The sequence below is a fragment of the Saccostrea cucullata genome, unplaced genomic scaffold, assembly GCF_032062105.1.
Source record: "Saccostrea cucullata isolate Sc308-1 unplaced genomic scaffold, CSIRO_AGI_Scuc_v1 ctg196, whole genome shotgun sequence".
NCBI lineage: Eukaryota > Metazoa > Mollusca > Bivalvia > Ostreida > Ostreidae > Saccostrea > Saccostrea cuccullata.
This window is the reverse complement of record NW_026933558.1, coordinates 193,878-210,157: the sequence shown is the minus strand read 5'-3', so window position 1 is coordinate 210,157 and position 16,280 is coordinate 193,878. Positions and strand designations below refer to the sequence as shown.

At 34.8% G+C, this 16,280-nt stretch overlaps 2 protein-coding genes and 1 long non-coding RNA gene across 5 annotated transcripts in view; 2 read left to right on the top strand and 1 right to left on the bottom strand.

Annotated features, from left to right (window-relative positions):
- The window catches only part of LOC134238638 (uncharacterized), a 182,945-nt gene that overhangs the window by 161,662 nt on the left and 5,003 nt on the right, over positions 1–16,280 (bottom strand). The window lies entirely within an intron of this gene.
- Positions 628–6,770, top strand: LOC134238635 (geminin-like). The gene is made up of 7 exons (XM_062720757.1): positions 628–749; positions 1,323–1,424; positions 1,707–1,881; positions 2,164–2,246; positions 2,801–2,890; positions 5,533–5,721; positions 6,388–6,770. The coding sequence occupies exons 1-7, from the start codon at positions 666–668 to the stop codon at positions 6,394–6,396; spliced, it is 732 nt and encodes a 243-aa protein (XP_062576741.1). The 5' UTR covers positions 628–665; the 3' UTR covers positions 6,397–6,770.
- Positions 9,168–15,612, top strand: LOC134238634 (kelch-like protein 21). 2 transcript variants are annotated; one of them, XM_062720755.1, is made up of 3 exons: positions 9,168–9,226; positions 12,870–13,120; positions 13,488–15,612. In XM_062720755.1, exon 3 carries the CDS (start codon positions 13,565–13,567, stop codon positions 15,275–15,277), a length of 1,713 nt encoding a protein of 570 aa, XP_062576739.1. In that variant the 5' UTR covers positions 9,168–9,226; positions 12,870–13,120; positions 13,488–13,564; the 3' UTR covers positions 15,278–15,612. The 2 variants fall into 2 exon arrangements, with proteins under 2 accessions (XP_062576739.1, XP_062576740.1); XM_062720756.1 differs by lacking the exon at positions 12,870–13,120 and having other exon boundaries at positions 9,196–9,226.

Genomic DNA, 16,280 nt, shown 5'->3' with positions numbered 1-16,280 from the left:
CATGCATAATAATAATTATAGGCCTCCTTAGCTCCTGACCTTTTGCTTGATGAAAGTTACAATTCATTTGAATTATCAAGAAATCAAATCAACTAACTCTCAAAGAGTTATCACAGAGAAAACAATTGAAAATGTAAATATAACAGGATCATGTCTTTTATTGAAGACATATAACATTAAATTCTTTGATTTGTAATCACCAGAATCATTTGGAATGAATCATATTGCTTGGAAGGAGTACTTGTGGCTTTCATGCCGCTTTCCATTTACCCTGTCCTGATCATGTGAATGGTAAAGAATTGTTGTTGAATGGCCAATTCATTTGATCAGTACATTGAGAGGTTGACCATTTCAAGCAATATGATTTTTTTTCCATTCTATTAAAATATTTTGCTATGATGAAGCTAGCAAAACTACGATTTTAATTAATGTAAAAAAAATTCATTAAAATATTTGAATGACATGAAGTCTCTATTTAAAAAAAATATCAGTAGATAAATAATCATTTAGAACTTTTAAAATGCTAAGAACCACAAGTGGAGCTTAAAATGTGTTCTTTTATGATTTTGGGCATAATATTTTTTCACGCAGATATTCTCGGTCCGACATATTTTTGATCGAGTTAACAATTCAGCGTCACGTGATTTCTTCCCGGGGATTTCAAGATGGAGATAGAAAGGAACATCGAATCCCAAGAAAATTTATGCCCTTTCAAGACTTCAAACAAAGAAAAAATGAACAAAGACAGTGTATGTATTTATTTATGATATATTTTATGTGAAATATTCACATTCAGATGCGAAATTTTAAAGAAATATATACAGCTGACTTTTGTAAACAAGGAGATGTGGTCACTCACTCTTTGGTAAAAATGGCAACAGCTACGAACATGGTGACTTGGTTCATTATAATTTTTTTTATAACCTTTCATTTTTAATTTTTTAAATGGATACATTATTCTTTCAAAAATACGCGTCATAACGTAATCCAGTTATACGTTCACCGCAGCCAGGCACAGGGGCTTTGACTCCCCTACACTTTTAAATAGTTATGCAACGCATTTTTTACTAATAGTGTATGAGTATTCAAATAGAAAGAATACAAATTAATTGTAAGAAGCCCCTGTATGTTCACATAGAAAAGTTAAGCCTTCCCTTCATGGAGTTATTTTGAAGAGATTAGAGAATATTCAATCACTGAATCATAGCATGTACATCTTGGGGGTCAAAACTCAAAAGCCTTCAAAGTAAATATGAAGCATCCTGTAAAATCATTTTTAAATGTACTTAAAACTTGAACTATTTGGTCTGATATCATTTCAGGATCAATCGCAGGGAAGCCGAAAAATCTTCCAGACTCTCCAATGTTCAGCTCAAAATCCACAAAAACTTATAGGACAGACAGGACAAGCACCCACAGCTAAGGTTAGAAGCGTGTTAGTTGCTTTTTCTTGGGGGGGGGGGGGGGGATTGGACCTGTCTCACAACTGGAATTAAAACAAAGTAATGTTCTTATTTGAAAAATTGGCAATAATGTTAAACAATAAAATAAAATTCATTTGGGTTATTTGATAAAAATACTTTATTTCATATTTACCATCATGATAAAATATTGTTTTGAACATACATTTTGGAAAATATTTTTATCTTGTTTTCTTGGAATTAATTATGCTGAAAAAATATTTTATACATGTTTTTTTTTTGTAGAAAAAAGTTAACAAACTAATACCTTTGAAGGAACCTTTGATTGTGTATAATGATCCAAAAAATGAGAGGACATTTGATCACAAAGCTGTTCAAACAGAGAAGAACAGAAGGCTGAAAAGTCTAGGGTCTGTGAGTGAAGACATTGATGATGAGGCTTATGAATTAATGGTTGATGGTAAGAGCTTTGTTGATGGTCTTGCCTTGAACAAGACTATTTTTTAACAGCAATGTGTTGCTGCAAATTAGAAGGAAAAAACTTTAAAAATTATTATCAATGATTAAATATTTTATTAATTCATTTATGAAAACCAATTTTTGACTATTAATTGCTTTTAATTTTGAACATTCCATTTGATAGTTTCCCTTTTAGTAGCAAAAGTCATTTATAGTGCTAAAGGATATCTTTTTTGTATTTACAAATTTTAGAGAAAATAAGACTGAACCTATCTTTTTTTAGAGGACGTTCCTGAGTCTTACTGGAAAGAACTGGCTGAGCAGAGACGAGTGGCACTAAATGATTCACTTCACGAAAATGAAATGGTGTGTGTTAAAACACTTAATTCTATGAGTGTACTTATAAGGCCTAGAAAAAAAATATGTTTGTTTCCGCTTTCCCGACCGACCCTAATTTATAGTGCCGACCCTAAATATTTTTTTAATGCTTTTGTCCCATGATGTGCAAGATTTCAACCAGGGAATTATAGCCTCCAACTTTGCCAACTTTTCAAGACAGAAAGAAGTTTGGGTCACCTTTCTATTACAAGATAAGTCACAGTAATGCTTGAAAACACCATTTCTTTTGTCATTAATGTTACTTCTATACATGTTTTGATTAAAGAAGCAAAAAAAATTAAAAAAAAAAAATTGCCTACCTACCTACCCTATATTTTTTCAGCCCGAAAGCGGAAACAAACATATTTTTTTTCTAGGCCTAATCTATTATGGTATTGTGATAGATCAGAAAATGGCTTACAGTGCATTAGTATCAAGTCAGATTTAATGCTTTCCTTCCAATACTGATTGCAAAGAAAGTTTTGGGAAAAATTGTTTTGAGACAAAAATAAATATATGTAAATCTAAATCTTAATTTCCAGTTGCACAAAGAAGTTGAGGATCTGCGAGAGGAAAATTCTAAATTAACAGAGATGGCTGAAAAAGCTGATTACTTTGCTGATGTCATCCAGGTATTGATTGAAAATAGGATTTAAGGCTTTTGCAGAAATGTTTATACATATATACAGTAGATATATTTACAGCATTGTATTATGCTCAATTTTTGTGGTTTCAAAATACCGTATAAGTGGAAATCTTAGCGAGATGCAAATTTAGCAATTTCTCTTTAAAAACTGGTATTTTATTTTTATCGAGAAGTAATTTTAGCGATTTTAAAATGCTCTCTAAAGAAGCTAGTACAGATAAGGCCAAAAAAAATTACTCAATAGATTCTCAGGCACCGCCGCATCAGTTCAAGAACTGCCGCATTGATCAATTTTATTGACATATTGAAAAGGGAAATAACTCAATTTTCTATTTTTCTAAGTTGGAAAAGAAAATTGAGTAATTCCCCTTTTCATGAATGCTAAGATAGACGTTTTTATTAGAAAAACGATATACAGTGAAAACTGTTTAATCCGACACCTGAATAATCCGACACACTGTGAATTACGCCGTTAAATTTCGTTCCCATTTTAGTATTTTCCTTGTTTTTTACACTGTGCAATCCGACACCCTGTCTATTCCGACACAAAATTTGTATCCCAGTGCATGTCGGATTAGACAGGTTTCACTGTATTCTTCTAAATTTACAATATTTTATGAATTAACTTTTAAATAAATGTTTGGAATAACATTATTTAAAGTTGAATACATATTATAACTAATTTCAGAGAACAAAAATTAAGAGTTGGTAGAGATTTTCATTTTATTGAACAAATGGCTTAAAGAAGGTGTAAAACCTGCTGCCAAAAAAAAAAAAAAAAAAAAAAAAAAGCCTGCCTGCCGCATCGAATTTTGAATTTTTTGGCCTGAGAAACTATTGATTAATTTTTTTTGGCCTAACACGCAATTTTTATTTTTAGCGATATTCAATTTTAGCGATCTCAACAGCCCCGCTAATAATGCCAAAATTAAATCCTTGCTAAAATTTCTACTTATACGGTATATATGACAAAACAAAAATGCATTTTTAAGGTGTATCAATCCCTCTTATTATGTTCCCCAAACGAAGTTGGGGAACATATTGTTTTTACTCTGTTTCTTATTATTATTATTTTTCTTCTTCTTCTTCTTCTTCCTGGGTACTTTTTTGTCCGGGAATGATCTCGTAAACTATACATCCGACTAAGGTGAAATGTTTTTAGGGTCAGTAGACATGTTATGTAGATTTGCGGAACGAAGGTCATTTTGCGCGCACTTGCTTGCAAGAGCGTGCACGTGCAACATGTGAAATGACTGATTTAATTGATATAGGCGTAACTTTTTAAATTTTTGATGAAATGCTTTGAAACTTATAATATAAGGATATATTAGAAGCATAGACAATATGACATGGTCAAAATAGCAAGATCTCACACGCATGCACGTGCGCTTTGCTCTGATTGGCTGAAACTAAAGTCTCAATATCTTTCTTATTTTTTGACGAAATCCTTTGAAATTTTGAAAATAGCCATGCATAAGTATATCCTACAACAAGATATATAACAATTATCATGAAACACGTGCATGCACGTGCGCTGCAATCTGAATGGCTAAAACTTTAAATAGCTATACCTCCCTTGATTTTCAACCAAACAGGATGGAATTTGGAACATAGATACATGTAGATATACTGGACTACTACAAGAAAATATGGTCACCATGCACATGCATACACGTGCATGTACGTGCGCTGCAATCTGATTGGCTGAAACTTTAAACAGCTATAACTCCCTTGGTTTTCAACCAAACGGGGTGGGATTTAGAACATAGATAGATGTAACGGACATCTACAAGAAGATATGGTCACCATGCTCATGTATGCACGTGCGTGCACCTGAAATGAGCAAAATCAAAAAACACTTCAACGAGTGTATCTTTTTAATACTTTTGGTTTAAATGCTTTAATATTTAGTATTTAAAAATATATAGATTGTGTAGACAAGATGATATGGTCATTACGCACATGCATTCACATGCGCACGCAAAATTTGAATGAACTTTGTACACTTCTGTGTAAACGTTATTAAAGTCTTAAATGCATCGAGTTTGTCTTATTTAATGAAGCTTACAGGGAATATGGCACCAAAAGGGAGTTGGGGAGCGTTTGGGAACATCTGTAAGTTTACCCGTTACAATTAGCACTAGTTTTTCATGGTTTAAGTAGAAAAAAAAAAACAACAATAAATTAATATAAATGTACATGTATTAAATATTCTCTAAAAAGTTTATAGGTTATTACTTTTTTTTTGAGATTTCAGATAAATCAGAAGTGCATGTGTACATCAGAAAAAAACAATTTTAATACATGTAGTTTTAAATATGGTCACAAAAATTTACATGTGTGTAAATTGAAGATATCAGGAAAAAACATTTATACTTTATAGTAAGAGTTCTTTGGACTCCCTAGGGATAGTTGGAGGCTAAAATGAGGGATCAGATGTCAATAAGCAATTGAATAAAAAATAAACTTTTATCTTTTACAAAACTTTATTGTACTTTGAAATATTTCTACAAAACATACTTTTATGCAAGAAGTTAAATTTAATAACAGATTTTGAAATGGAGGCACCTTGTACAGTGAAATATAAAATACTGGCTTGTCAACACTAAAAGACATAATTTTTTACAGACTATGCTAGGAACAGATGAAGAGAAGCCCAAAGAAGAAGGAGAAGAAAACTCAGACAAGGAAGCTGAGTCCGACAATGAGGAGGCAGCATCTGAAGAACCAGAAATTACCTCCCCTGAAGATAAAGAACAAGAATCACCCCCAGCTGATAAACCAGAGTCATTAACCACAGACAGCACACAGCCCAAGGTGGGTATAAAGGCACTCAAGTTTCTTTTCTTGTACATTGTAATAATTACATTTGAACTACATGTATTTTAGCGCAAGTTTTAGCTCACCTGAAGCAAAGGCCGAAAAATCTTTTCCGATTGAAAGTAGTGTAGTATGTCCTCTGTTAATTTTTCACACAGTGTAGATTCAAATTTGTACAAATTATGGCCCCTAGCCTAGGACTTTAGATGGGGCCACAAGAGGAATTTAATATAAGCAAGACTTACAAGGTCCAAACAAATTCTCAAGTTGTGTGGATACAAGTCTTTTTATTCAAAACAGTGTCCCTTGGGATAGGTGGAGGCTAAAATGTGGGATCAGATGTCACCTGATACAAAATCTGCTTGAAAAAAATCTTTAAATTATTTTCAACAGTTTGCCGTGCATTTTTTTTTTCCTGAAAGGGAAATTAAGTGCGATTCTGGGGAGGGGGTACTCCATGTAATTCAAAGTTGGATATCTTGTATTTTTAGTTTACTATGGGTTAAAAAAATTATTTCAGAATCAAGTGCCTGTGCTTCCACCTAACTTTGACATCTCCATGGTATTTTAGATATCTAGTTCAACTGTATTTTTATATTGAGAAAATGACAGATTTCTGTGATGGAAAAAGCAAAAATTCAAAGAAAACATTCTTTATTTTAGAATGATTGATGGGAAATTCAGTCTTACAGCATTTGGACTGACCAAGCAATCCTGATGTTCCTCTGTGAAATGAGAAAATCCAAACTGGTCGAGCTGTATAGGGACTACAGGGGGAAAAAAAGACTGTGATCTACATTTTATGAGATCCAGATAACCAATTTCAAGTCTTACAGCCATCTGACAGAAGGTTTCAAACATAGGGATTTTCCAAAATCTGGATAATTAGTGGTAGTCTTAGTTTTAGAATTAAATTGACTTGTGTCTTGTAATGGAACACTTTCTTTAGTGATATTTTAATTTTTTTTTAAATTTGTTTTCAACAATCACTGTATTTTGATTTGTATATTGTATAGTTTTTATGGAATAAAGATTCTCACTTTTAATGTGTTTTGATGACTGAAGAGGAGCATTTTTAAAATTTTCATTCTCAATTTCCTATTAGTTTTATTCAACAAGGCTTGAAATGACTAGAAATAGAATAGAAAATCCAGATTTTATGACACTTTGTATGCCTCAATAATGGAAGAATTGGAAACATAGTTTTTGCCCTGTTCATCCATCTGTCTGTCCAAAAGAAATTAACCTTGCCCATAACTTGATTGGCAGGAGCTTTTATGGCTGTCATATTTCTTGTGTATATTCCTTGTGACAAGACCTTTCTTTGAATGCCAACGTCTTTTATCTCTTGACCTTGGGCAAGGTTAAAGTTTTTGGACATACAAAGAAAGACAAATGGACATACAAAGTAAAAATCTAAAAATTTAGTGCACGGTATAAGCAGAATTTTTAGCGAGGATTTAATTTGGGCATTTTTAGTGAGGGTGTTAAGATCGCTAAAATTGAATATCTCTAAAAATTTAGTGCGCTTTATTATACCCCCCGCAAACGAAGTTTGGGGGGTATATAGGAATCACCTTGTCCCTCTGTCTGTTTGTCCGTCTGTCTGTGCAAACGTGTCCGGTCCATATCTTTCTTACAGAGGGACATTAGAATCTACTACTCTACACAAAGATTGCCCATGACCTATGGGTGTGTCATTATTTTGACCCAAGGTCATTTGGGGAAGTTCAAGGTCACTGGAAGAAAAAGTTCATAATTCGTGTCCGGTCCATATCTTTCTTATGGAAAAAATTGGTAGGTTCTCATTTCACACAAAGATTGCCCATGACCCAAGGGTGTGTCATGACCTTGACCCAAGGTCATTTGGGGAAGTTCAAGGTCACTGGAATAAAAATTTCATAATTCGTGTCTGGTCTACATCTTTTTTATGGATAAATTTGGTAGGTTCTCATTTCATGCAAAGATTGCCCATGACCCAAGGGTGTGTCATGACCTTGACCCGAGGTCACTCGAAGAAGTTCAAGGTCACTGGAAGAAAAAGTTCATAATTTGTGTCCGGTCCATATCTTTCTTATGGATGAACTTGGTAGGTTCTCATTTCACGCAAAGATTGCCCATGACCTAAGGGTGTGTCCTGACCATGACCCAAGGTCATTTAGGGATGTTCAAGGTCACTGGAAGAAAAAGTTCATAATTCATGTCTGGTCCATATCTTTCTTATGGATAAATTTGGTAGGTTCTCAATTCACACAAATATTGCCCTTGACCCAAGGGTGTGTCATTACCTTGACCCAAGTTCATTTGGGGAAGTTCAAGGTCACTGGAAGAAAAAGTTTACAATTCGTGTCTGGTCTACATCTTTTTTATGGATAAACTTGGTAGGTTCTCATTCTACAAAAGGATTGCCCATGACCCAAGGGTTTGGCATGACCTTGACCCAAGGTTTTGGGGAAGTTCAATGTCACTGGAAGAAAAAGTTCATAATTCATGTCCGGTCCATATCTTTCTTATTGATAAACTTGGTAGGTTCTCATTTCACACAAAGATTGCCCATGACCCAAGGGTATGTCATGATCTTGACCCAAGATCATTTGGGAAATTTCAAGGTCACTGGAAGAAAAATTTCATAATTCATGTGTTATACATATCTTTATTATGGAAAAACTTACTTCTGAAAAAAAACAGCGGGGGGTATTTTGTCCCGTTTGGACAGTTCTAGCTTGTAATTGCTTTTTAGTGAGCTTTTTGAAATCGCTAAAATTACATCTCGCTAAAAATAAAATACCAATTTCTGGGGACAAATCGCTAAATTTGCATCTTGCTAAAATTTCCACTTATATGGTATTCCGCAAATCTTTAATTACATGGCATAAATATTCCCCTCCTGGATGTGTAGTTATTTATATATGAATTTTATATCCAACCACAAAATACCGAATAACCTCTATTTATGAAACATCTGAATTTTTCTGTATAAAAAATTACTAGATCTATTAGGTCTATTAAAAAAACACCTTTTTTGTATGATTCAGAAATAGCAAGTTCATTGTTCCTCAAGAACAGCAAAGATTTTAGGCACTATTTCCAAAGGAAATTGCTCTTGCAGCAGCACGTAAGTATGTGTATAATGTTCACATTTATACAAAATGAGATAAAGATAACATTGATATATTTAAAATTTATCAAATCAAAATTAGTCCAAAAAGGCATTTTGCGTTGAAATATGTGGGGGAAAACGGAATCATTCACCCGTTGGTGAGCTTCATGGCCCATGGACATGCAATTTTATTGATTCGCTCAAACTGAAGCTTCATAGTAAAAGAAATTCATAGGCCTAGCACCATTAAAAAATCAAAGCGGACAAGCAAATGATTACCATACCTCATATTTTTACCCCTCCCCCCTTTATTCCAAAAACTTAAATGGAGTTGTCCCCCTTTGATAAACGGACGTCGAAAGAACGAGGACGATAAAGAATACAAAGATGACGCAAATAAAGGTAATGCAATGCTTTATATGGAAGAAACATATATATAAATGTAAAATTTTTATGAAATATTCACTTCAAAAAAATATATAGCACATGAAGTGTTTATATAGCAGTTTCGTCTTAGTTCGAATTTCCTTCATGAAGGATCTGTTTACAAGGATATGGACGACTCTAAGTCTTTCCACATAAATCTCTGTTTTTCTATTATATCTGTCGAATTGTGGATATATAAATGAGACTTTATGTTATTGGCAAAGTTCCTTTTCTTCAGCTTTATAAGAATTTTCAAGAGAATTTGCTAACAGCTGTTGAGTGTTCCAAAACCTAGACGTGATGCAATATGCAGCATGATGAGCATGTTTCGTTCGCTTAGTTGGTCAATGGTTGGTCAACAGAATTAGAACCTCGGGCGTTTATAAAAGCTTTCTTAGGTCAACTCATTGCATTTACTAAGACAGTTCTTCATTAATGTTGACAGCTGCATGTGTATTCACATGTACAGTATCAATATATGTAAGAATAAATTATCCTCTCCCCTATAATATGTTAATTAATTATGTGAATCAAAACAAAGGATAAACATTAAGATGCTTTCTTTGCTTAGATATTGGTTACAACATTCCAGAAACAATACAAAACCTGCATAAGTTATTTAGATTTTTTCTCAATGTTGATTGAATTGCAAGGCTAGTGTTATTCCCTGTGCAATAGGAGAGGAGAAAAATGTGACAGATTAGATAAGGATTCTTACCTGGGGCCCCTAGATCTCCAGTCAGGTGCTCTTCCAACTGAACTCTCTGGTCACAGGCAATTGAACCTCCTGACCACCACATTTTTCCTTCGTTAAAGTTCTTCGGTCCCATAGACATCAACATGGCTCTTCCCTGGAGGTCTTTCTCTTGTCACTTCCAGGGCATATGTCACAGCACCGAATGTAATGGGAAAGAAGAATATGTAAAGCTGGACCAGGAGTCAAACATGCGACCCCCTACATCATTAGCTAGGTGCTGTACTGAGTACCCAGGCCAATACCCACGGCCCAAACTACCTGAGTACCTCCCTCCTTAAATTTTCTTGGCCCTCGAAGACACAACCCCAAGTTCTTAATTGCCCCAGGCTAAACTTTCACCTGTCATTGCCTGGTCACGGTATCAAATGCAATGGGAAAGGGGAAAAATGTATAAATGGACAAGCTAGATTGGGATTTGAACCCAGGCAACCTGAATCTCCAGTCAGGTACTCCACCAACTGAACTATCTGGTCACAGGCAATCAGATCTGTCTGACTGCCACACTTGGATTAACACCAAAGACAACTGATTATTTATATTGAATATTATCCTTATTAAGTGGCAGAAAGTAAATAAGGGCCATTTTAATTTTTTTGTCTTGTTTAGTGTCCATCAAAAAATCTAGTATCTTTCCATAAAGGAAGAAAAGCACATTGTCAACAATAGTGATAAGATTGATTGTGATCATTCTAGAACATTTAATCAAGAAAAGACCAAAATGGAGTGGGGTCATTAAAAATTAGGGAATGAATAATCCCATTGCCTGACGCCAGGGACTAGTGAATTTTAGGGGTGGACAAATGAATTTTTACCAACCACTTGCCCATGGGCAACTGAATTTATCAAAAATAAAATCAATATGTAAACCATACTAGATTTAAAGCTGGGCATAGGGGGCTTGCATGATCTACTTAGTATTTGTCTTCTTTTTTTTTTTTTTTGAAATATTACTAGTATTATAAATACATGTACTGTACAGTATTAGTTTATGGTAAGACAAGCAAACATTCGGGTAAGGCAAGCGAATTTTTGTCCATGTACTTCCCCTGGTACAAGTGACCTAAATCTTCCCATACATGAACCACTGGCCCAGAAAAACTGAAACTTAATATGTGGAAGCATCCTTGAATAGTGAAAATTCTAACTTTTTTCAAATCATGGGTAGGGTCACAATAGAGAATCCAGTTTTTACATTAAAATATATGCAGGATACATATAATATATACCTATATTATAGGAAAAATCTTTAAGAATCTTCTTCTCAAGGACCACAGGGTTAGAAAAGTTTAAACTTGTATGGATCGAAGCAGCCTAGCTAATGTAAATTACTATTGTTGAAATCATGGCCCTGGAGAAAGGTTGGGCTACAATAGGTAATCTAAGTTTTACAATGAAACATACAAGAAAAATCTTCACAAGAACCCTTGGGCCAGAAAAATACTTATGTGGAAGCTTCTTGATAATTCTACTGGAATGTAAATTAGGCAGGTTGATAGGTCAGGAGCTAAGGAGACCTAATATGCATGCAATTCTCGAGCGCATCTGTCTCTGTGTCTGATGCTAAGGAGGCCAAATATGCATGTAAATCTCGTGCGGCTGCATTTGTGTTTGATGTTAGTGGGCGAGGACTATTGAAGTTGGCATGGGAGTCCTCATGTAATTTATATCTATATATGTCTACATTTTTAAAGTCTAAATCTACAATTTTATTTCACAATGAAATGAAAATATAAGGAATCACTGTCTAGTTAGTATAGTATTCTAAGGACATCAACGATAGTGGGAAACATAGGATAATTTATGCATATTCGCATGTTATGCAAATTATCCCATGTTTCCCACTATCGTTGATGTCCTTAGCATACTATACTAACTAGACAGTGATTCCTTGAATGTCTTCTTCACCAAAACAGCAAAGTTATGAGAAGCCATATGTATATATTGAAGCATCTTCAGGTTTTGTAGATTTAAGTCGAAGTCATGACCCCTGGGGTTCTGATGGGGCCCTCAATATTTGATTAAAGTTTTACATATAAGAATAGATGGGAAATAAACCTGACCTTGACAAACATAGGGCAGTAGTTATTCTGGTGAGCATTGTGACCTACGGACCGCCTTTTAATGAAACATACTCCATACACTAGTGTTAGGTATTATAGAATGGAAATTTTTTTTATTATTAAAAAGAAAGATTAAGAATGCACTGCAGCATGATCTTTAATAGTAAAAAGTACTGTATTTGGAAAATACATTACAATACCTCAAAATTTTATAATAATCATATTGCAATAATTATGAACTGGAAAAAGTCTGCTATTTGTCTGATCCTAATTTTGAAAATTTAATAATCATTAATAATATACTTATGAAAAGGACAAGCTTCGAAGACATCAAAGTGAAAAATGATGATTTAAATATTTTGCAAACAAAAGAGGCAATTTGTCCTCAAGAATACCCAAATACAAACTTAAAGCTGACAAGTTAAATGATTATGAGGACAATTTCAAAATGTCATAAAATGTCAGCAAATGTCAAAGAATTTCTTTTGTCGCATTTTTGCAGTTTGGTTTAAGGATATGAAATCTGAGAAATACATGATATTTTCAATCTTATTTATCATCCTCCTTTTCTATAAATTCTTGAGGTGATGCATGTATTGTTACATAAGATTACATCTCTTGCTGTTTCTAGGCGCAGACGAATAATGTGTCAATTTTTTTGTAATTATCACATTTAACAGATACACAGGAAATACGAGAACCGTTAAATAGGTGATGATTGTGTTTTCTATTGATTTTGACGACAGTTCTACATCACTCTACATCGTTATCCTCTCTCCTTTTCTTTCCACTGTATTCACAGCTACAGCTTACTGTCCAGATTATTACCACTAATTCCTTAAGTTAGATGATGTTTCTGTTGGCAGATTTAAATGACTGTGAAAAACACCAATGCTGAGGCAGAGGGGTTTTTTTGTATTTAAATACTCCTGCCCGATTTAACAATCACAAACAAACCTCTTTCAAATATTGTTTGTCGGGTGTAAATGTCTGTAAATCTGCAAAGTTCGAGGACCAGATTTGGACCTGTTTAGTGTTTGGGAATTAGCCATGGTCAGTAGTTTTCTATTATTTAAGCTCCAGTACATGTTTAGTTCAAGTGTTACACACATTTCACAGCTGTCCAGGTAAAGTATTAAATCATGAAGTGGAGTGGAATTCTTTATTTATGTTGTGTTTGTTATTTTATTTGTCAGATTTTCTCACAATTAAGATAATTTTATTTTAAAGTCTATCCAGAAAATTACTGTAATTTTTGTGTATGGTTCATTTAAAAAACTCTAATACTTTGACATCTTATTTTCACCAATACAAAGAATAATGAGGTAATTTGTCAAATCTTAAAATTATTCTGTTTTTGGATACTAGTGTTTTGTTTAATTGATACCTCTTTTAAATTTGTTTTTCTTTTGCATTTCAGATTGGACCAGTTTTGAGGCAACTACCAAACTAGATATGCCATATTAACAGAGAGCATACATTTCTCCTGGAGATACCATGGGAACTCCTTCAAAGGAGCGATGTTATTTAAAAAGTTTGCAGTATGCTCCCGAACTCTTGAAACAATTAAACAATCTTCGCCAAGAGCAGGTTTTTACCGATGCCACCTTGTGTGTTCAACATGAAGAGATTTACTGTCACCGCATCATTCTGGCGGCCAGCAGCCCATACTTCCGTGCCATGTTTTCACACAACTTACGCGAGGGGCGTGACTACAGAGTCTCATTTCAGGAGGTGTCACCGTGGACGATGAAACGTATAATTGAATATGTCTATACGGGAAACCTGGAAATAACAACGGAGAATGCTCAGGAGCTTTTGTCTGCGGGAAGCTTGTTTGAATTTCCTGCCATTGTGTCTGCATGCTGTGATTTTCTCAAGCAACAACTGCATATCAGTAATTGTTTAGGGATAGAGGAATTTGCCATGATCCATTCATGTAAGAAATTGCAGGATGATGCTCACAAGTATGCTCTAGAAAACTTCAATACTGTTGTGGAGAGTGATGAATTCCTACACTTGAGTTTAAATCGTCTGAAAGAATACATTGCGAGTGATTGGATTGAAGTACAAGTGGAGGATACAGTATACCAGGCCGTTATGAAGTGGGTGAATTATGACATCGACGAAAGGCGCCATGATTTATGTGAACTTCTGAAAGAGGTCCGACTTCCTGTCATAGATTTAAACACATTGACAGAAATTGAGCACAATCCCCTCATACGAAGCATCCCCAGTTGTCTTAAACTTGTGATGGAGGCAAAGGAACAGCATGAGTCCATACATGACCAACATGGCCGAAGAAGACGCAGCATGCAGAATTCCCAGGTGCATCCCCGTCCATCCACTGTTGCCACAGAGAAACTGGTAGTGATTGGAGGTCAAGGAACAAAGTCAATGGAGATGTATGACCCCCAGAAGGATAAATGGTTTGATCTTCCGTCTTTTCCGAAGTCAGTGACTTCCTTTAGTGTTTGTGCTGTATCAAATTCAATAGTTGTGACTGGAGGAATTCTGGAGAATCGTATCATATCTGAAGTTTGGAAATTTGACAGCGTAAAACGAGTTTGGTTGGAAATGCCCCCTCTCCTTAAACCTCGAGCTCAGCATTCATCAGGAGTCCTGCAAGAAAAACTCTTTGTTCTAGGAGGCATAACGTATGAAACAACCTCATCATGCAAAGATTTAGATACAATAGAGAGTTACGATTCCAGAATTAAAGCATGGACAGTAGTGGGACATTCTCTATTTCCTCGTAGTATTTCAAGGATTGTTTCTCACAACGATGCGCTGGTAGAGGTCGGAGGGCTTCAAGCTGGAGTTAAAGTAAAAACCATAGACAGCTATATGCTGAGTGAAAATGGTAAGATGAAGTCTACAGGAGAGCAGTTCATCCTACCAGATGCCATACAGTTTGCTCAAATAGTTGTGATTAATGGGATATTTTATATCATCTGGGAGGATTCGAAGAAAATGATAGCTTTGAATCCTCAGAAGCGAACATTCCAGACACTAGCCGACTTGCATTATTCTCACAAATATAGTGGGGCCACTGTTCTAGGGGACAGAATTTATCTGACAGGAGGACTGGTCGATTCACGGCCCAGTAATATCGTGGAGTGCTATGACCCGAACACCGACACCTGGACCATTGAAAAAACCATGAAGGAATGCCGTGCCTTTCATGGTTGTGCCACAATTCAGCTGTGATCTTGACTCTTAGTTGTGATTAAAAAAAATATCTTTAATCTCATAAATTGGCATATCTTTTTAACTGCATACCTCTAAATGATACAATTTTTGGCACAATAATTGAATGCACCATATTTTTTTGTTTGTTTATCTCAAATATTTCAAGTTTATTGACTTGAATAAGGGTGTTATTTCACTTTAAAGTTTTAAAATGAAGCTCTGGTGCCATGAATATTCTCAACATTTGCCATATTGCATATTTGACTCTTGGGTTAGGCCTTAGTCTTGATTATTATACATGTTTTAATTCTTAAACAAAATAGTCATGAATAAAATGAGAATTATGAATCAAAGAGCTTGTTCAATTAATTGTTCAGCACTAATAGATAAGTTGCATCCATAAACAATTTCCTGCCTTTTTTTCTCAAATTGTGTCCAGACTGTAATTTTAGTAACTATAATGAAATACAGTCAAACTTTTTCATCTCATCTTGATAGGAGTCAAGAAAATACCAAATAACGGAATTTTTTGCGAGGATTTAATGTTGGCATTATTAGCAAGGGTGCTGAGATCGCTAAAATTTCATATCGCTAAAAATTAATTGTGTTTTTAGCTTACCTGAGCCAAAGGCTCAAGTGAGCTTTTCTGATCACATTTTGTCTGTCGTCCATATAGCTGTCTAGCTGTCTGTCTGTCTGTAAACTTTTCACATTTTCGACTTCTTCTCAAGAACCACTGGGCCAATTTTGACCAAACTAGGTACAAAGAATTCTTGGGTGAAGGGAAATTTAAATTCTTAAAATGAAGGGCCAAGTCCCCTCACAAGGGGAGATAATCAAGAAAAGACAAAAATAGGGTGGGGTCATTAAAAAATCTTCTTCTCAAGAACCACTGGGCCAGAAAAGCTGAAACTTATGTGAAAGCATCCTTGGGTAGTGTAGATTCTAAATTGTTAAAATCATGACCCCTGGGGGTTGGGCGGGGCCACAATAGGGAATCAAAGTTTTACATAGAAATATA

Coding starts and splice junctions, on each gene's coding strand:
- LOC134238635 (XM_062720757.1), top strand. CDS start 666: ATGGAGATAGAAAGGAACATCGAATCCCAAGAAAATTTATGCCCTTTC. Junction 1,425..1,706: donor GACAAGCACCCACAGCTAAG/GTTAGAAGCGTG, acceptor TTTTTTTTGTAG/AAAAAAGTTAACAAACTAAT. Junction 2,247..2,800: donor CACTTCACGAAAATGAAATG/GTGTGTGTTAAA, acceptor CTTAATTTCCAG/TTGCACAAAGAAGTTGAGGA.
- LOC134238634 (XM_062720755.1), top strand. CDS start 13,565: ATGGGAACTCCTTCAAAGGAGCGATGTTATTTAAAAAGTTTGCAGTAT.